The sequence below is a fragment of the Astatotilapia calliptera genome, chromosome 5 (genome assembly GCF_900246225.1).
Source record: "Astatotilapia calliptera chromosome 5, fAstCal1.2, whole genome shotgun sequence".
Lineage (NCBI taxonomy): Eukaryota > Metazoa > Chordata > Actinopteri > Cichliformes > Cichlidae > Astatotilapia > Astatotilapia calliptera.
This window is the reverse complement of record NC_039306.1, coordinates 9,653,030-9,674,549: the sequence shown is the minus strand read 5'-3', so window position 1 is coordinate 9,674,549 and position 21,520 is coordinate 9,653,030. Positions and strand designations below refer to the sequence as shown.

General features: G+C 39.1%; 1 protein-coding gene across 3 annotated transcripts in view; it reads right to left on the bottom strand.

Moving 5' to 3' along the window:
- Window positions 1-21,520, bottom strand: part of ephb2b (eph receptor B2b) — a 121,522-nt gene that overhangs the window by 61,666 nt on the left and 38,336 nt on the right. For all 3 annotated transcript variants that reach the window (XM_026167135.1, XM_026167138.1, XM_026167137.1), the window contains exon 2: window positions 11,601-11,680. In XM_026167135.1, the coding sequence (XP_026022920.1) occupies window positions 11,601-11,680 (80 nt within the window). The remainder of the gene's footprint in view (window positions 1-11,600; window positions 11,681-21,520) is intronic.

Sequence of the window (21,520 nt, the reverse complement as noted above, 5' to 3'; positions counted from 1 at the left end):
TTATATTTCTCTTCTTGACTATCTATTTACAAATGAATTTCTAGCGTTAATCCTTATATTGATTATCTCACTATAATTATGAGGATTTTCCTTCCGGTACCTTTAGAGATCAGATTAAAACCTAATTAGTTGGAAGGCATGGATGTATGTGCTACAGTTCACGGGTATGGTTAACAGGGAAGGAAAAAAATCTGTCTTTTGCCCAGTATTGGCAGACATCATCATCCCAGGTCATGAGCACCCATTGACCTTCCCACTTGTTGAGGAGCAGTAGGGAGGCTGTGGGCCAATTAAATAAGAGCGGACAGCTTGCTTGTAGTGAGCAGAGCATTGGGCAATCACAGTTTAATAAAATGAATGTGGAGACAGGTGGGGGTTGCTACTAATGAGGGATGCAGACAGGGGAAACTCCAGGAAAGTGTTGGCAGAGATGTGGGGGAAGGGTTGAATCTGGCTAAAAAAGACCCCAAACAAAATGTGTTTTGATGAAGGGCCCCTTTTTGTCCTGTCACGGCCTCTTTGCCCTGCTTTCATCACAGCCAGTGGAGGGAAGCAAATGGGGCATAATAAGACCCTAACGATCAAGCGCAGAGTGTGAAATTAGAAGAAACGTCTTCATTTTCACAGCTTTTTGCACTGGCTCTTCACGGAGAATGCTGTAAAAGGTGGTCGTGTGTTTTGAGTACAGCAGGTGAAGGTAGCACTGATGGAGGATGTCTAGAGAGATTAGATGGAGGGAATGAGCTGCCCTCAGATGACGATGGAAACAAAAACTCCTACTCATTGTACCAAGATCCTGATACATTTGGCCAAAGTTTTCTCAGCAAAAGTCAACAAGCAATGGAATAAGCGCACAGAACAGTACACTAATAGACCGTAAAATAAGCTCCTTTGCATTTGTGCGTGATTTGGGGTAATTTTTCAAAACTGTTAGACATGATACTGCTTCAAGATAAACAAAAACTAATGGTTTTTCACGGTACACATGCTTCCTTCCTCAGAGAAACATCCTCTCATGATGAAAAACCAATGGTGTGAAACCGAATGCGCGACTGGTTCCAAACAAAAGCACACTGTTCTGCGTTTTAATTGCTCTCGTTGGGGTCCTAGCTCGAACAATCTTGGGTCGAATGGTGCAAGAAAATAGCTTGCTATGTTTGGTTGAACCTGCTGGATGTTACTCATTGGTTAATCCAAACGTACTTAAACAAACACTAGTATTTACCTGCATATAATAAGTGATTACTCTGACAAAAAGCAGGTTTTAAAAACTATGATAGAATCTTTGAGAATCCCTATCAGTGGCATAGGAAAGTAAATTGTTACATTCATGGCACAGTCTAACTACTTTTCAAATACACTTCTTGTTACATGAAGTGTACTAGAGTCCAGGCAAGTAATTGCTCTTGTACTTTAAACAGAACCTCTATTTTCCTGCCAACTGTTGTTATGTTTTCTTAACAAACTATTTACAGGTCCACTAACTGCCGAGGAGTCTGATTTAGATTACTCTGGAAAAGCAACACTGAGAAACTATTGTCTTAAACAGAAAAAAAAAAAAGCTTCAGAGCGTGAACTCTCTCAGGCAAATTTTCTTATAATTTCTTGAAGTAGTCTTTAGGAATAGTTCTCCAGGCTTAATTGCCAGCATTTTGGTAATTTTTCACCATTGTCATGTTGAAACAATCAGATATTTTCCAGCCCAAAACCTGATGGTACTTTTCTGTGTTGATGAATCCATAAGTACAATAATGGTCCCAAACACCACTGGCTGAAATGGAGCCCCAAACCATGACAGAGCCACCACGGTGTTTTAAATATGGCTGTAAATGGTAAATGGCCTGTATTTGTATAGCGCTTTTCTAGTCCCTAAGGACCCCAAAGCGCTTTACACAATCAGTCATCCACCCATTCACACACTGGTGATGGCAAGCTACATTGTAGCCACAGCCACCCTGGGGCGCACTGACAGAGGCGAGGCTGCCGGACACTGGCGCCACCGGGCACAACGACCGAGACTGTCCGAGCCGGGGCTCGAACCGGCAACCTTCCGATTACAAGGCGAACTACCAACTATTGAGCCACGATCGTAGGAACTCATGTTTGTATCGCTCTCCTGATCTCCTCTGTACAATGATGATTTAAAACACATATTTCAAATTTGGACTGATCCCTCAATAAGACCTGTTGCCAGTGTTGTTTTAGTCCAGTTCTTTTGCAGTTTGGCACACCTTAGCCTTTTATGCCCATTTCCCTTCCTTTAGAGTGTTATCTTGATAGTCACTCTTCTTTTGGGACCATTTTTGATGTGTCTTCAGCAAACAGTAGTTGCTGCAGAGCCACATGTATCTCTCAGGTATTTTACGTAGTCTTTGCTGGATTTTCGTCCCTAATTCTTAAGATCAAGACTTTTTGATACTTTTCAGCTGCTGTAGGAAGTTTTTTTAGGCTTCCAACTTCTCTAAATTCTTCAAGTTTTTCCAAGGAACGACACAACATGCCATGCCAGGATATACCAAGACTTTGGCCAATGTCTCCTTAGAAATCACCTTGATGTTCAGACAGTTATTTTTGCTGTTTTTCCTAGATTTCACTTGAATGATTCATAGGTCACTGTTAAGGAGCTTAACAAACAAATAAACAAAACCAAAAAAAGGCCTTTCCTCTGAAAATATCAGGTACAAGGACTGGACTGAAAATATATGAAAAATAGCCAGTGTCCAAAGAAAAACTTCCAGGACGTCTAGAAAGGCAGGACAATTATTACTCTTTTAAAAATTACTTGAAAGTCTGGTTCCTTGCAACACAAAAAATGAAGGAATGAGGGTTGGCACAAGACTTTTACACAGCATTGTAGATTGTGCTGGACTCGAGACTGCTGCTACCCTCTTCTTCTGTAGTTATTTAAGGTGCTCCAGTTCAGTGAAGCTCACTGAGAGTGAGGCCCAGAATCAATATCTCTTGTGCCATTTGAGGAGAGAGAAAGAAAAGTTCACCTGACCTGCAATCCATGTCTCTTCATGACAGTATGTCTCTACTTTATCTGTAAAGCCAGGCGGAACGCACCGACAAGGCTGAATTATTGACTAGAGCAGGCCCTACAGCTCGGATTATTAACTAAAGACAGTCTTTTCTTTAAGTCCATGGTTTCATATCTCTTCATAAGTTGTTTTTTTTTTAGCAAAAATATATAAATTATGTACATTATGTAAAAGATATTGTATACTACCTCTTGTATCCATTTACCGTGTAATTTAACAGTAACTTTATTTAAACACAATTTAAACACAATTAGTAGGCACAGGTGTTCTTTGTTTATGTTTATGCTGTAATAAATAACCCCACTCTCCTATTTCTGATTTAAGAAAACTTTTATCCATTTTATGGCTTTGTGTAAGTGCCATATTAAACTTTTGCAAATATAAAAAGGTACGTAAAAGGGCAGAGAATTGCACAAAATACAACCAATTTAAGTGCGGATGTTAAACATTTCAAGGATCCTGCCATGGAAAATCCAGACCAGACTGCAAAACCCTCAGAATCAAGGTGCTGTATTTGAATCTGCTTAACCAGCTGCTGCCAATCTGGGCATGAAATGTGATGTTTTGATTACATTAACTTATTTGAGAACTGCACTTGTGATTGACAAGTCATTAGCCAATTAGCACACCCTTCCACCAATCCTTCTAACTCTATTAATGAACAAAGTTTGAAGAAAGAACTTGATGCCTACTAGTGCATACCCATGCTATTGTACTGTTTGGCCTGTTCATGATGTTCAAACTGATGGGGGCTACTTAATCAGGAGTGGTAGATATTGTTTATATTTTAAAAATGGGCCATTTCAGCCTACTGTTAGGTAGTCACTAAGTATGCATGAGTCAACTTTTCTAGATCTACAAGAGACGCTATTTTCAACAAACAATAGGAAGCTTACATTAGGTGTTATAGGTACACAGAATATAAAAAGCAAGTAATGCATCATGCATAATTCAACTTTTGTGGCTATATAGTAGATGTTGTGAAATAAAAAAAATTATAGGAAGTGTTAAATGGTCATTTTTGCCCATTGCTAGGTAGTTGCTAGGTAACATAATGACATAATAATATCTGCTACAAAAAATTCAGTGATCTAAGATGTGCCAAATTTGGCTGTACAACTCCTGGTGGTCTGGAAGGAGTTTGCAAACAAAGAAGAGATAAAGAGAGATTTCACATATTCTAAAGTTATCTGAAACTACAGATTGATATCATGAGCTCATCAGGAAACTACTGAGATCACTGTCCGGCTTCTTTACAATGAAGTCTTTTTGCAACCACAGAAGTTACCCCCAAGTGCTCTTTAGAAAGAATTCAGTTTTAAGGCACTTCCATGCCAGCTTCATTTTTCAGACTCCGTCTGCTAAATCCGTCTTTTAAACTGTCTGAAGCAGAACAGTCATAGTCATGTTGCGTGACCAGTGTTCAAGAACAGCACTTGCATCTTTCCGTAAAACATGAACGTAGTAACCCTGTGGACCTTGGCCCACTAGATCCTTAAGTTAAGCTCAGTGTAAATAACCTTGGTGTAAAAATGGACTCTGACTTTAAACTGAACAAACAGATTAATTCTGTTGTGAAATCAGTTTTTTACCAATTGAGCCTTTCCCCCCAAACTCAAGAGCTTCTTATCTTTTAATCATTTTGAGTTACACATGCTTTTATAACAACTCAACTGACTATTGTAATGCCCTTTACACATTACAATGGTCATTTACTTCTGTCAGTGATACTTTCAAGCCTTCCAACATGCTACTGCACACCTCCTTAACAAAACCCGTAAGATGGCTCATATCTCCCCTGTTCTGGCATCCCTTCACTGGCTTCCTGTGCATTTTAGGACTGATTTTAAGATTTTATTGTAAGTTTATAAATCCCTTAATGGGTTGGCTTCCTCTTATCTTGCTGATCTCGTAACACCTTATGTTCCTCAAGGTCTCAGATCTGCAGATTAGCTAATCCTCCATGTACCAAAGAATAGATTTAAGAAACTTTCTCAGCCACAGTCCTTAAACTGTGGAATGAGTTACCTCCACATGTTAGGCTGGTCATTTTGTAAAGTATGCCTTTATTCTTCAGCTTTCAGAGTGAACGCTTTGGTATTTAGTGTTGTATTTTGTGATTCTTTAGATGTGTTTGTGCATGTGTGTGTGTATTCATTTGTTTCATGTGAAGCACTTTGGTCAACTTTGTTATTTTTAACTTTTCTTTATTAATAAATGTGGTTTGGAAAGGAAAGAAAAACAGCTACACTGACACGAAAGCACACAAAACAAAACTCAAAAATATTACTTAGTGCTAATGCTGCCATTCACTTTCAAAATCATCCTCGTGACTAAACTGCTTCCAAAGATTTCCACAAAAACACAAGTGTTATGTCATCTGTTATATTTCTCTAGTAGGACTACTATGCTTGTACAACATATTCAAACTGCATGTAATGCATTCAAGTTGGCAGAAAGTTTTCCTCTGGATCTGTGCAAATGGAGAAACTTAACCAGCATTCAGACAGTCAGTACATTTGTTGGCTACAAATAGTCTACCACAAACACGCTCTTTGGGACTGCTGTTGATGCAGTCAGATTTCTGATAGATGGTTCTGCTTGGAAAGCACAATTTGAAGATTGTTGATTGTCATTACAATCATTCGAAGCTGTGTGAATGTCTTTAAAACTGTTATCTTGGCAACCACATGAAAAATCAAAAATGACTGCACCTATTACTGCAGCGAGCAGCAAGGTCATGCATAAGATTATTTTACCTTTCATATGCTATCTGCACATTTTCAATGATTAAAAGCATGTCATTTTATCATAGATATTTACTGGCAAACCAAGAAATAAAATACATTATAGATAAGTGTTTAGCTGCAAAACAGACACGCAGAACTAAACAGCTTGTTTAACAACCCCAAAACTGGTGAGAATAGTGACACATCACTGACGAACGTACTGTCAGAACTCTAAAAACGTTTAACAGTTTCATAGGTTGACATAACATCTACTGTCTGTTTATAGCATCTTGTCATTACGATGTTTGAATTAAACTGATTTAGTTTCACAGTCCTGAGCCACATAACACATCACTGCTCTATCACTGACAGAAGTAAATAAATTATTCACACAAACATGGAGAAAGAGACCCAGTGGAAAACTCCCGGGGCATAGTCGAGCCATTTGCAGTTGTGGGAAATCTGTCAGAGCAAGAGTGGCTTCCCTAGAGGAACACAGGACAAATGACACCCACTCTCTGCATTCAATTACTACAAGAGAGGCCATGGGAGCCAAATCCTGCAGGAGACTGGGCTTCACCGAGAGGAGAGACTAACCCACGCACAGACATAAGTAGAACTGTCTGCTGCAGTCAACTCTAATCGCCACTGTCCATTACTAATGCACAACATGTGAAAGTTGGAGAACAACTCCATCTTTTACCCCAATTCCACAAAGTTATATGTGGATTACGTTAGCATATTTCTATACATAACTCCAAAATTTCATAGACTTAATTGTGAATTACAACAAATCGGTGGTCACTGTAAACTGTAAACAGCATCCCTGTGTTTTACAAATTGCTCGTTTATGTTTAGAAAAAGCATACCTTGTTGGTTTACCACACAATTACACGTAAGCAGCCGCATTCTTATTTCCAAAGGAATTCTTAGTTATCTTTGATAAATTACAAGGAAACAAATTTCTTTTACAAACATTCTGCAACATGTGCTGCATATTGTCTTTCTGGAAAAGTGTGCACTGCGGTGTGTCCCTAAATGACACGAGATATATCCTGGTACAGCACCACATTATGACACATACATAATGATAACCTAACCCACAGAGTACCTAATTATGCTCTCTGCCGACGCAGGAGACCTCAGTTTTTCTTCCACAGTAGCTGTGTGTGCGCCATGCAGCCATAAGTCTATTTCTAAATGACTACTGTTGTTAGTACTTCAGCGTGGCAATGAAGAGGTCAGGAGGTCTGACCTGATGTTCACACGTCTCTCAGCTCCACTTGACAGGAAAACCATTGACCACTTAACCCTGCTCTGCTAGTGCTGTTTTTCATAGCTGATTTTCATTAGGTCAAGCTCTCTGGGTAACTTTAGATAAAACACAGCCACATCAGTTTCTTTGCAGCACATCTTTGAAGCTGTTTATCCTAATAATGTGTTCTTGAAGTGCATAAGTAAGGTGTAAACTTGTTGAAACAGTGCTACACATTTACATATTACCATTACTTTTGTGCAGTCAGTTTCCTTGTGGCCATCTTCACAAAAGCTGCCCAAAGACCCAGTTTAGGTACTGTACACCGAGTGCAGGGGTTTTCATGTGTGGGTGTGCTTAGGCATGGGAAATGCATTTTACTGCCAGAATGTGAGGACTTTTTATTAGGAGATACTTCCTCAACACTTCCTAAATGCCCCTAGCTAAACTTTGGTTTGGTAAATATTATACTGATTCTTAGTGTTTTTATCATTACTATCAAGAATAATGTGGCTGTCTTAGGCACAATATACTGTTTGACTGTCATTTTCCATAATTAAAAAGGAGAGCTGCCTGGCAATACACAGAGAGAGCTATAAAACTTGATTTACACATCCCGAAGCGTAATATTGTTTCATATAAATCACTTCCAAAGACCCACTGTGGGATGACGATTTTGTGGCTTCATTTGAACGAATTTTTTAAAATAATAATTTGACAGACATTATTCAAGTATCCTGTAAAATAAGATAAGAATAATAACAACTGCCATAACATTTCTGACTTTCAGTAATATCATACTGTTTCTTGTTTGCATTGCCATTATTGTAACATATCACATGCCATGTTAGGATATAGAGTATTTCATGAAGCTACAGAGAACAGTGAAAGCCAACTGCTGGTGCGGCACTCTGCTGGATGTTACTGATCCACGAACTAAGCCCGTGAAGCCATGCATATATATGTGTAAGACAATAGCTTCTGTAAAGCACCTCTTGCTGTTATACTGAGAGGGGGGAGTACGCTCTGTTTCCACACCTGTTGCCCTGGCCCCTAAGGGACAGGCTATCTCCATCACCCTCATTCTTTGCTTTCCAACAGCCCAGGCTTTGGCCAAGCTCAGCCACATCATCATAAAGCCTTAGTGCCCACACCGATAAGGCCAAGCTATACCTGATTAAATCCAAGGGTTTAAGGACTTTACATTTCATTGCACTCCCAATGTGGAACTTTTCCAAAGGAAGCAAGAACTGATTTGGGAAAATAAGAGCCCAAACTAAAAAAAAAAAAAAAAAAAAAAAGGAGAGAGAGAGAGAGAGAGAGAGAGAGAGAGAGAGAGAGAGAGAGAGAGAGAGAGAGAGAGAGAGAGAGAGAGAAAATCATATTCATAAAACTGAATATGATTTGGAAAAGAAAATAACCACAAACTCAGGCATTACACCACATTTAACTGGAAGACATGTGATTATTGAAGAGCTTAGAGGTCTTTAGTTTGATGTTTAGACTCTAGTTTTACTTATTTTGGCAACCATGAGCATTTTAACTGCATGCACAGAGTTTACAACGGGGACCTTTTCATGTTTCTTTAAATATTCAACTTCTTAGTCTAGAGTTTCCACTTAATATGAAATCTCATTATTAAAAAAAATGGTGAATGAATGTTTTGCTGAATCAAACATTTTGCAAAGATGAAAGAAAAATGTGATGTAAACTGTCTTTGGAGTTTGCATTAGCTCGCTCTCTGCAGATTGAATCCAGAGCTGGCAGGAGAAAATGTTTTGGTATTGATTGTAAAAAATTAGCATGGGAAGAGACAATGTGCCCTCAGGTTGGTAGAGATGAAGCAGTCCTAAATTTTTTACCGTAGAGCTTTGAAGTTGTATCATGGAACTGCTGACGGCCAGCTCTCATCGCTGCATTTTCTTTAACTTTTTTTTTTCTGTGCAAACAGACACAGCGTGATGGAGTATAATTTGAACCATCTTTAATACAAACCACAGAAGCATAAATAATTGAATAAAATCGGCAGAGGTTTTTTGAAATGCACCAGCAAATAAGCCTACAATGTTTTTCTCTCTCTTTTGGATCCATTCTAGGAAGGCAAAAGTCTGTGGTGGAGAAAAAAGTGGAGGAGACTCTGGTTTTGGCTGCTTGAAGTGGGCCTGGCTCGCATGTGGCTTGGAGGAACCAACGCGCTGGCAAACCATGTGGAAATACTGTGCATCAAACACCAACAAGGCTCATAACACATTGCTTCCAGTCTGGCATTAGAACACACATATTTAGCTTTAAATGAACATACTTCACCCATAAAGTGCTTGCCTTGAACCAGAAAGTTCAGATGAGGCTAAAATGTACAACATCTTATTAAAAAAGCTACGTCATTCTCCAACTCCGAGTCTGCCAGCACATCTAAAACCTGCCTATTGTTTTTTTGTCATCATACTTAACCTGCTCTCTCCTCTCCCTAGTGCTGATTGGCTGCAAAGATTGTCCTGCATGCATAAAAAGCCAGAGAAGACCACGGGGTCAGAACTCTCTCTCATTCTCTCTGGTCCCCTCATCTCTCTATCAGCACCGGGATCATTCCTTTTTTTTTTTTGCTTATAATAATTTTGCTTACATAATTTTGTTTATTAATGAGTTGGAAGTCCCGTTTTCAGTTTGGGTTTTATTAATTTACTTTACTAATGCTAACTATGGGGACAATGCTGAATCCAAATAGTCGTGTTGTTGGTTTTGTTTGTTTGTTTGTTTTAGCAGGGGTTCCCTTCCCTTGTTTTCCATGTTTGTAAGAAATGAGTTTCTACAGCAGTGATGGGACATCTTGTAGGTTTGTTTCTTTTTTGAGGCATGTATTTCTGGACCCTAATATATTTAGGTGCTCGTGCTACTTTTGTCTCCTTGTTTCACTGATAACTTTCATTGTAATCTACCGTTGCATCAGTGAAGCTTCTGCATCTGTTAATTTGTGTGTATTTGCAACACTCTGGCTTGGTTATTTTGGGAATATTTTCCCTCCGCCTGTTACTTTTGAATAACTACAGGATTTATGTGAATTATTGATGTTAATTCAGCGATTTATTTTGAGACTTTACTGAAGTTGTATTTTTCTTTTCAGCTAATTGATGCCCTCAGAGCCTTCAGCTTTCAGACTGGAAACATACATCCTCTCCACTTTGAGCTTTAAGATTCAAAATGTTCCTTTTTTTTTTGTGATCAACATTTTATTGATTTAAAACGGGGTTGGGGGGGGGGGGGGTAAAATGTTCCTTTTTGATAAAGCTCATATGCTTTTGGCAAGATCAGGTGACCCTGGTCCCTTAGTTATGGTAGTATCGGCTCAGACTGTTGTGGGACTTGTGAGACACTGAGCGTTTCTTCTCGGCTTACCTCTTTCACTTCCAAGGTGTTAAATAACACTGCAGCGTGTCATTAAATTTTGTCTTCTCTTTCTCTCATAGTTTGTGTTTTGTCCCGTCTCCCTATGTCTCCCTATTCCTTTTTCTCTTCTCTTTCTCCTCACCCCCCAACAAGTTGTGGCAGATGGCCGCCCCTCCCTGAGCCGGGTTCTGCCAGTTTTTTCACAAAATGCTTGCTCGTAGAGGATTGTCCGATTGTTAGGATTTTCTCTCGAAAACTGTAGGGCAGTATAAAGCATCTTCAGGTAATTATTGTTGTGATTTGACACTATATTAATAGATCTGAACCAAACTGATCTGAACCTAATTTTTAGCTCATGGCTCATTGAGGAACTTGTCCTCTACAGTTTGTTGCGTTTTTTTTTATGTCTGAGCTGTGTTTTTAACAAAGAAATGTGGTTTCATTTAGAGGGCTTTGCAGTTTTGCCGAGCCATGATAAATTTAATCACTGCATTAAAGATCCTTTGTTGGCTATCGCTACTCGTTCTTCTGTGCCTGTTCAAAGAATCTAAAAAGAAAGCAATCAAATCTGAACTACGGACTGCTATGGTATGAATATTTAAATGCTACGATAAAAACGTACAAAGAACACCACAAGTGTGTGGAGTTTGTTATTTCTAAATTCAAGTGATTTCCCGCTCTGCAGAGCAGGCAGGCTCAGTGGTTGATCTTTTGGCCTGAGAGTGAGAAACAAAAACACTGACTACCATCATAAAAAAAGCTTTCATGGGAGAGTGAGCAAATAAGCAAAATTAAAAGCATTTAAACAATTAACCTTATCGACTTTTAAAGAAAGGACAGGGGCACTAAGTACAACAGAGGCTATTACAGGTTAATCATAGAACAGCTGGGAGGGAAAATCTATTTAATAAAGAACTAGGACGATTCCTTGTTCTGTTTTTTGTACTTCTTTCTTGATTGAAACACTGATGTCAAACTGAGAACTTTTCTATTTAGTTCTTGAAAAAAGTGCTACATGGCACAATCTGTGGCACTGTGATAACTGTAATGTTGTGACTGTTATTTCAATGTAAATATGTGACCAAAAACTACATTTAAAAAAAATCTTTGCCACACTTATAAATACTTAAATAATAGCTTAAACAAAATCTTCACTGTCAGAAGTGGCACAAAGTAAAAGCAGGCACTTACACTGTTGTCACTTGACCCTGACACAGGGTAGACAGTCCAGCCGAGCTCCGCCGTGGCTGTAGTGGAGTCCATGAGTGTCTCTGTGGAGAGCCATAAGAAGAGATGGCAGAAACATAATATTACTGGGGTTGAATATGAACTGCTTGAGTCAGACAAACAATTTAAGGGGAAGTCTATAGTATGAAATGTCAAAGTGTTGTAATGTTTACTGAAACATCTGAATATTTCTTTATATTATAAAGGACTGTTTTAAATGTGCTGGAAAAAAGGGGGGAGGATGTCGAATGTTTTCTGTTCCCATTCTCATTTGTCTAGTCAATAAAAAGAACACTAGTTACATTGCTATAAGTTTCATAACAGCTGTGGTGTTATTTGTATGACTTTATAGAAAGAATAGAGCTTAGAGCTCAGAATAACAAAAAACAAATACAATAGAATCTCCATGACATAGAATAGAGGCTACACCCTATACTGCACTGTATATGAGGGAGAGAAACAACTCTGGTAATTGGGGTCAAACAGAAATGTGCCTCCTATCTGTCATGAGGTCATCTGTGCCACACATTCCTCCAGCCTGAACCAACTGTCTGTCATATGCTTACTGAGCCATTGGCACAGTCGCCTCCTTTGCTCGTTTTGCTTAATCTCTGTACCCATGCCCTCACGCCTGCTTTTCCACCACTTCCTCTCACTTGTGCCACACACTTTAACAGAGGGCAGGTCTAATGAATTTCTTCAGCTCATTATGCCTGTGTCTGTCTTGTAGACTAGTGTTGAACTGCAGCAGATGTAGAGACCATTCATCAGGTTCAAGGCGTCAGCTGCAAGTCCAAAATGCCACAGAGGGATTTAGAAGCCCCCTTGACAAACACGGCTACTAAGCTTAACATAAGTCACAGCCAGTGATTGTTATGCAGGGCCAGCAGACAAATGCTTGCTGTGGCTCTTCATTATCATTGTTGAATGGACTGATGGACTAGGTGCTAACAGCGTGGGTTAATTAAAAGTAGAGTCAAGGTTAGATAGATCTGTTTTTTAAATTAATTAATTCATTTTTACGAGTAATAAGTGAATGAAATCAAAGCCAGAGAGGATCTCTGTCTCACAGGACTTTGTTCAACCCTGTGCATACTCTGAACAAAATCCGTAGCTCTGTAACAGCCTGCAAGAAATGTTGGAGATTTAAAGTTGTTTCATAACCCTGGGTTTTCTCTGATTTTTATTCCAGCAAAAACAGCAGCTTTTAATTAACAGGTTCCACACACGCTGGTTTATTTCAGGGCCTTGTGCTGACTTTCAGCATCGCACCAGCACTCAGAAGACATAATACCAGATTTCGCATCCTATTCAGTTATCACAAAGTCTAAATCTTATAATTAGGCAGATAAGACTGCAATTGAGCATCTATTGATAACCTTGTGTGTGACTCAGAGCTGAGGAGTCTACATGGGTGTTAGGGAGTGAAATGGTAATTATCCCCCATAATGATAACGATAATTAGTGGAAAGTAAAGTGAGAATAATGAACCCCCTCTGTGGTGGTTAGGGAGTGTTGTGGGGGAACGAGGAGGAAATTTCCCCAGGAATGTAACACTCCAGCCTCCTCTTTCTCTTCTTCTTGTTTTTTCTCTCTCCCTCCATTTGTTGCTTTTCAGTATCCCTCCCGTCACACTATACCGCTTCATTCTTTCTCCAATCTCTCTCTCTTCCTTCTCTCATAGCACACCTCCTCTCAACCCCTTCTTCTCTCCTTTATGCTCAGACTCTCCAGCTATCAGCAGCCCACATGCTGGAAAAGTAGAACCTCTCCCTGAAAGACTGATCACTTTTCTTCCTCCTGCTGTCTACACTCCAGTCCGCGGCAGCCACACCGATTCATTACCTCCCGTGGAGCAGAGCGGCACATAGCTCTCCACTGTCAGCCACTGCCTCGTTTTCAGTGTGAACCCCCAGCTGTGGCAGAGCATGGCTGCTCAGCACGACCCTTTGGCTATTAATCAAAAAGAGGACATGGTACAGAGGTTCTCATCTAAATCCAGCAACAGGAATCACTTATTTTGGTTTGTTCTTGTGGGCAGTTGTTTACAGTGTGAGGATTTGAATTCTGACACTCTTGGGAATAGCACTGACGTATTGATATCAAGCTACCGCTGGTTCATCTGGTTGTTATGATCGGTACCGGTTTCCAGCCTCAGAATGGGCAAGTTGGGGGTCCACATACAGTTAAGGCTTATTAACAGACAGGCTTCGTTTTGGATTTTACTGCCACTTTTAAATAGTTAAAATAACAAAAAACAAAAGAAAGAAAAATGACCATTAATAAAACAGATCACAGAAAAGTATAAAATCAGGTACAATAAATCAGGGCAAGTTTTATTAAAGGCCTTTAATTAGATGATTTAAAATGCCTAACAGACCTCACAAGACTTCCATTAGGCCTTTAATAGAAAAAACAGATTAATAACACATGGTGCTCACGTTACACTGGAAGTCTAAATTACCTGTCTGTCAACTAACTCAATTACAGGATATCAATCAAGGTATATTTGAAACATATGTGTTAAATAATGACTATTCTCTTTGCTGTATTTGACTGAAGAATATTTCCTGTTCTGTGAAAAATGTTATCAAATTTAAAAGCACCCCAATGTGGGCTTATTAAATATTAAAAGTGACTGAGTACTTGGTGTGTACATTATTTCTTCATTTGGAAAAAAAATCAAAACAAAACAAAAAACTTTTTTTGTGAAAAACTTTTTTAGACATGCGTTTTGTAATTGAGAAAAAATTTTAGCATGGGAAGAGACTTCCCCCCATTCGCTCTCTAAACTTAAATAGTCATTAAAAGATTGTAGGTTTTCCCCCCCCCCCAGAAAGTCTTCCAGATGATCTCTTCATTACCAAACAAGTTGGCATTTTGCAATATATCCCCCTAACACTGGAAACTGTGTAATGGATTTTTCCAACACCAGAATCTGTTGTTCAGAAGGACACAGATCTGATGACAAACTGCAGCCTCTCAATTTCCCACTTACAGCAGAGAGTGTCTTTGTATTGTTTGTGCGGCAGCTGAGGGATGCAGCTCGTGGGAAAATGGACACCGTGTTGGCGGTCGAAAACAGCAACGATATTTCTCTCGACAAAGAAATGCTTTCAAATATGAAGCATTAATGAGCCAACCTTTCTCAGATCACAGACAGCGATAACAATTTGACAGTAAATAATTAAATGTTGGATGTCTTCCCCATTTCAAACCTGATACCCTTGACTTTGGAGGGTACTATGAATATGCAATGAGACCTAGGAATCTAAGAAAAGCCTACTAGGCTGAGAGTGCTTCCTCCAACACTTCCTGAGACTAAGGAGAGAGTTTAGTGCTGATCTGAGAGAGAGCTCTCCAGTGAGAGGCTGTCTGAAGTGACAGGCGGGGGGAGTGGAGGGGGGGGGGGGGGGGGGGCAGTGGTACTATAACAACACTCTTCTTCTCTAAGAGGGGTCAACGCTGCATCTCAGCTTTCTAAAGAAAGCAGCAGCATTTTCAATGAGGGATACAGAGAAGAGCTGTTCACAGAAAAGACATTTCAGCTGAAACAACCATAGCGAGAAAGAAAATAAACATTTTGAACATGCAAATGTGTGCTGAAAACTTCAGACTGAAAGGAATCTAGTGTGTACACTATTGTGTTCAAGCACTAATGAATGAGAGGAATAAATGATATCATTGATAGGTGCTGTGTAAAATCTTTTCATGCATTATTCTTTTTTTCTGCAGAAGTTGTGGTCCAGGTATTTCCTTTTCCCCTTTTTCACAGTCGGTTTGATTTGGCCAAAGGGCATAGAAATCAGTTTTTGATAGATAGAAAACCAATTAGTTAGAGGAGACAGACAGAATCCCGCAATCTGAGTGATAGATGGCTCTCCTGCCAAAGTTAATCTTTAAACTAAACCTGTACACCTTTTCCCAGGGCAGGTAACACAAAGAGCACAGCTTTTCAAATAGAAAGCCGTCTCCTGGCTTTCAATCACATACAAGTACATAGTGTACATGCTGTTACACGCTCATGTGTAATTATATAGTGAGATATTTCTCCTTCACTTTCTTTTAGCAGCATGAAGAACCCAATTGACAAATTGCTTTGCAGCTTATTGCATCACTGCTGAAAGAAAAATCCTGCATATAAATTAGTCTGACATGGTAGCTTTAAACAGAATCAAAGAGAACATACAGATTGTTTCCCCCCCCCAAACAAACTAGCCTATATTTAGACCCTTTAGGTTTAATGCGAGTATTTTAAAGATGCAATTGACCAATAAAAACAGCATGAAGCAGCTTAGAAGTAAGATTTCTTTTTATCTTTCTTGCAACCAGAACTGTAACCTCTGCTTTGAATGGAACAAATCCCTCAACGCTCACTTCAGCATCGGCATAAACCGCATATGGTTCTTTCCGTTGCTGTGATAATGTCATCTAACAGAGCTAAAAAGCAGCTAAACATTCTCCTCATAAAATCCAAGCTGTGTAAAGTTCAGTTTAACCACTGTTGAATTCTGCATGTGTATCACGTTCTACTACACCGAACACCTGAAACCACAATATTTAATGGCAAATGTGGGAAGATTGTAGTATGCAGTGCAGTTGTAGAGTAACATGAGCAAGCTGTTCCTAAAAACAGAATCCTATAGAGTGGACCCAGCACGGAAATCTGCCCAGATTAAGGAGAAAGGGAATGATATACCCCTGAGGGAGCCACTGCTAGTGCAGAGACATGATTCATAGCTTTAATGATGGACAAGGCTACTGTATGGCCTGTTGGAAATAATAACAGTCTGTTTCATTTAGAAATAGGAAGTGGATGGAGCCCCTGGCCTAGAGCAACTTAGCTCAACTCATCTGTCAGCACAAGCTGGGCCCATTAAAGGTACTGTAGAGCTCCCACCACTGTCACAGAACAGCTTATCCCTGTGTGTTAAATGAATTTTTAATCCCACTTTTACAATGAAACAGGCTTTGTGGACCATGCACTATGGACCCAAACACCAGAAATACAGCTTTTCTTTCTCAAAGTGTACAAGGCAGACTGGCATACAGCCCTGGGTTTACAGGTGTGTCAGTAGTGAGACATATCAGAGAGATTTATAGCGTGTGTAGATTACTAATGAGTTCCAGAACTATTCAGAATTGAGATGATGGTGTAGGTGTGTTAGGAAAGACCATACACTGTATATATAAGATAGACACCATTGACCATGTTAATGCTTGTAAGGTTAGCTATACAACATTCATAAGCTGTATGGCTCTAAAGCATACACATCTGCTAATTAGTGATATGTAACAGAATCATAAAAACACAAGAATTTTACTCAACAGGAGTGAAGCTCCAACTTTTCAGATGCTCTACTATACAGCAAGAGATACTATTTATCAGGTAATTTTATTTAAAACATTTTCAAAAGGCACTAACAGCACAAACATGACAGAAAGATTCAGTTCAGTAACTTAAATTAGCAGAAACAAGGCCTACCACTACTTGCTACACTACTTGCTACACAAAGCACCCATGGCCCAAACCAGTGTCCAGTGAGTTCTTTTAAAGGAGAAAAAAAAAAACTAAAAAGGAAAAAAAATATATCCGTAGGGGCTAAAACCCATTACTTGTAATAGGCTGTAAAGAGTATCTTTCATATGATGGACACTTTAACACGGGATTGCCTTTATTTTGGAGCCAGCCTCAAGTGGTCATTAGAGGAACTACAGGTTTATGCTCTTCTGCTTTGGCTTCATTTTTCAGTCTTGGGTAGGACTCAAAATTCAGCCCCACTTCATCAAGGATGCAGAGTGTTGGGTTTTCCAAGGCAGAGAAAGATGAGGGAGGAAGCCGGGCAGTTGATTTTGGCAGAGCATGGTGCAGAGTGAAATATAGTACAACACTGACAACACGGACACACAGAAAGTAGAGCACTCTCACAGCACTAATGGTTGACAGAATGATACAGCATGGCATTCCCAGGAGGCCTCAAGCAGGATGTACGACAGTAATCCCTACACAGCCAAGCTGTGTTATCAGTCAATGTAACTTAACTTGTCAGCAATGCCATGGGACAACAGCCAAAAAACAAATGTAAGAGATGCAAAAACTGTGACTTGACGTATGTCAGGTTCTCAAACGGCCTGCCATTAACAAACTTAGCATCTCATGGGTTCTTTTAATTTTTGTGATGACAGAAGACAGCTTAAGGTTGTTTGTACTGTAAACGTAAAAACAGCCAGGTACTCTTTGAGTTGCTGTATCTCCCTACACAGTTTGTATTTTCTTATTTAGCCAATCCATTTTGCTTATTTAATGTAAACAAGCAGAGTAGCATGGAAACATAACTAAATTGCCTTTTATGGGCCTGCTTATAAAAAGTACTATACTATAGGTATAATAAGCATGTGTGGCTTTTTATGTCAGTAGGCTTGCAGGTTTCTATAGTTTATAGATATATAGTAAATGTTTCACGAGTAATGAATCCTAACTTTTTGTTGGATAGGTAGTAAAAGAAGTCTTTTATTCACAGAAAAACTTTCCAAACTAGTTAGACGTTGAGAAAAGTAGAGGGCGTTTTTTGTAATCATTTAACAACTGCCACCACCCCACATTACCTTTGACTACAATACTACTGTTGTGCCAGTCATGCGAAAGTGCAGATTTTCATAGACGATATGTTTTTGCTATCAGTGACACCTGTAGGGGCGCATCATTAAGGACGTTTTACCCTTAAAATAGTTCAGTTAGAAGACACCATATTTCATGGTAGAGATACGTCAATCTAAGCAATAAACTGTGAGCGGGAACAGTCACCTGGCCTCACATAAGCCGTCTGAAAGAAACCTGGCTAATAACACACGCTTGAGGATTTATTAGTACGCCTTCCATATTTCCCAAAAATGCCTGACACTCCAACAAGACCTGGTTAAACAATCAGTACATTTCAAATTTTGCAGCGGAAAATTCTGTAAAAGTGGTTCCGCAGTTTTATAAGCAGCAGCTGAAGTGAACATGTGTATGACTCAAAAAAGAGGCCATACTAGTGACATTCCTCTAACCATCCAATCATTTTAAGTGTTGTATGAGCACTCTGGTGTTCATCCATGAGTGTGGTTGAAATACCTGCAGCAAAGTTAGACAGGGATGCACAAATCACCTTTCATCAAAGTGACAGCTTTTCAGAAACCACTACTAATTGACTTGATGGAAATAATCACCACCAGCCTCCCACACCTTGCCTACAAGCCATTAGTCAAAAGCGGTTGATTAAAAACGTACAATGCTCACGGAAAAACAAGTTTTCTCTCCTTCTCCTTTCTTTTTTGATCTTCCTAGAGGCCTTTTAGGAGCTGTGTGATCACGATATGCTTGTATTAGTCCTAAAGATGAGATGTTCCCCCCCAGCTTAAAATATACTCAGAGAGTGTGGAAGCAAAGGGACCAATTTCCCCTCCTAATTTGCCCTACATGAGATGAGATCTGTGGCAGTCAAGGGACCAGCTATCTCCATGCCTACCAGTTTGATTGGCAGCTCTGGCAAAAATGAGGAAAATATGATGCAAGAAAAAATGCTTTGGAGATTTAATACAAGGAGAATCCCCCAGAGTTCAACTCTGGGTTGAAAAGAAAGTGTATGTCTAGGTATGTTTGTGTGAAAGCGAGGTAGGTACCCTTTTTATTGTGCTGGCCTGTCCTTGCTCGGCTGATAAAAAGGATTCTACTATATATTACCAGCCAAGTCAAGCCATTAAAGTCTGACAAACAAATTTAGTTTACAACCTATTCTACATTCTTTTAAAGACTGTCGTCCTTTGAAAGTTGCTTTAAAACCGGTTGTAAATTCCAGTGCATGGGCACTGGATCTTTATCATTTGAGGTTTGTTGATAAGGTTCCTTTAAGTTCCGAGCTGGATTTTGGCCAAAGACTAATTAGCTTCATTGAAAAATACATTTGATAGTTTTTACAGTCACATTGAAGGCTCCACTAAGATAGTCCCAACAAAAGGGAACCTATAAACTGAACAGGATTGATTGACACCAGATTGATAAACATTTAATAAGAATTACAGCAAAGAATGCTGTACAGTACCATTACGTGCATTACAAAATGTGCAAGACAGTGGCTTCGGTTTATGGTACTTAAAAGTAAATATTTCTCTCCAGTAATCTTTCTTATATCTCTATGCTTAAGACGGCTTTTAAGTATTTAGTTTGAATTATGACTTTTTTCAGCAGCATTAAGCCCTAATCAAGACATATCAAGACAGCTCCACAAATGACAGTGAGAATCTGCAGCAGTTCTCATATACTGAAGTGTATCTGCGAAACAACACAGATTTTTTTTTAAACACCCTAATTTGATTTCTGGGTCAAGTACTGGGGGAAAAAACAAGAAGACCCCTAAGACTGTTGTGTTTAATGATAAATGCAGCTCATCTGGAGCTGTAAATGTTTCACAAAACCTAAATAAATGAGTAGCTTTTCCTTGGTGCAAAACAGTATTTGTCACAGGCTAAGTTGTGATTACAAGCAATCAAGGACGCAAACAGGAACCTTCATCTGTGAAGAGGTTGGATACAAAATAAAGCAGTAACATTTAATAATTTAAAAATCATTTATACCAAGAGAGTCTGAAAACACAGCAAACCGTTGAAGTCATTTAAGAAATATACCGGTACCTGGTTCCTGTGTTTCACCTTTGATAGCTCATGAACTGTCTGCTATTGAATAACCAAGGTTGTAAGATGTGGCCTTGCTCTATCTACACAAAGACACCAATATGCTCCCTGTATGACACATCCATGTTCATCAACAACAACTCTATTTATCATCTTACCTTTTTAAATTGTGTGTGTTGTTAAATAGCTTTGGAGATATGAAGAATCACTGTCTGCTACAGTTACCAGCGTTTAAACACTGGTTCTATTAGTTCAAGTTCTATATTATATCAGGAAAGACAAATAATATTATAATTGCTCATTATATCAAATCTTTTCAAAAAATGTTGTTGTTATGTTAAGATATGAGATTAGAAGCTAGCATGATACTATATGAACATGCTTTGACTTGCTGTGTTAACTTTACTGGAATTCAAGACACTGTTCAAGCATGTCAATGAATTCACACACGGTGGAATCAATAAATAAATCAAAATAATTAAGATTGAAGGGGGGGAAGAAATGTCACCGTCAAAAATGCCATTCAACCAAATCTGCCCTTTTCCATCCAGAGTTTTCTGTTAAGCTTCCAGGTACAACATTTCATGCCTGCATGTCATCTGGAGGAATTTTAACAGCGTTATTGATGTGTGAGAGGTCAAACTAGGGAAGCTGATCTCTTGACAGTCAATACAGCCTGTCTGCCAAGAAAGTCATCACATCAGACTTTCTCTGTCTGGGCAGATATTGCTGCCTCCACATGTAGACAGACCCACACACCACCCAAATCCCATGCTAGTTAATCAACTGCACGGGGTACTAAGCCAATATATTTTCTCACTTCTTTGTTGCTAATGTTATGGAAAGAATGATACTTAAGATAAGAGGCTTTAAATAATGTATGCACATTAAAAAGTAATGAGGTAGGTGCAGAAAAAGAAAATGCTCTATGCGGTTGAGCAACTTACAATAAAATGGTGCTGTTAAGGATGTTACGGACCGATCATGTGAAAGAGGGAGGGTAGATGGAGGAGTGTAATGTATATTAATGGGTATCTTTATTTGTGTTTTACAAGGCCTGTTGCTGTGTGAGGAGGGCTAAAGAAGAGTAATGATTCATTTCCTTTTAGCAGTACACCAAAGATTTCCTGTTTGCAATTATCCTCATTTACATTCATTTCCTTCTCTACCATATTTTCTTTTCTTGTTTCCACTGACTGTCCTGTTTCCTACAG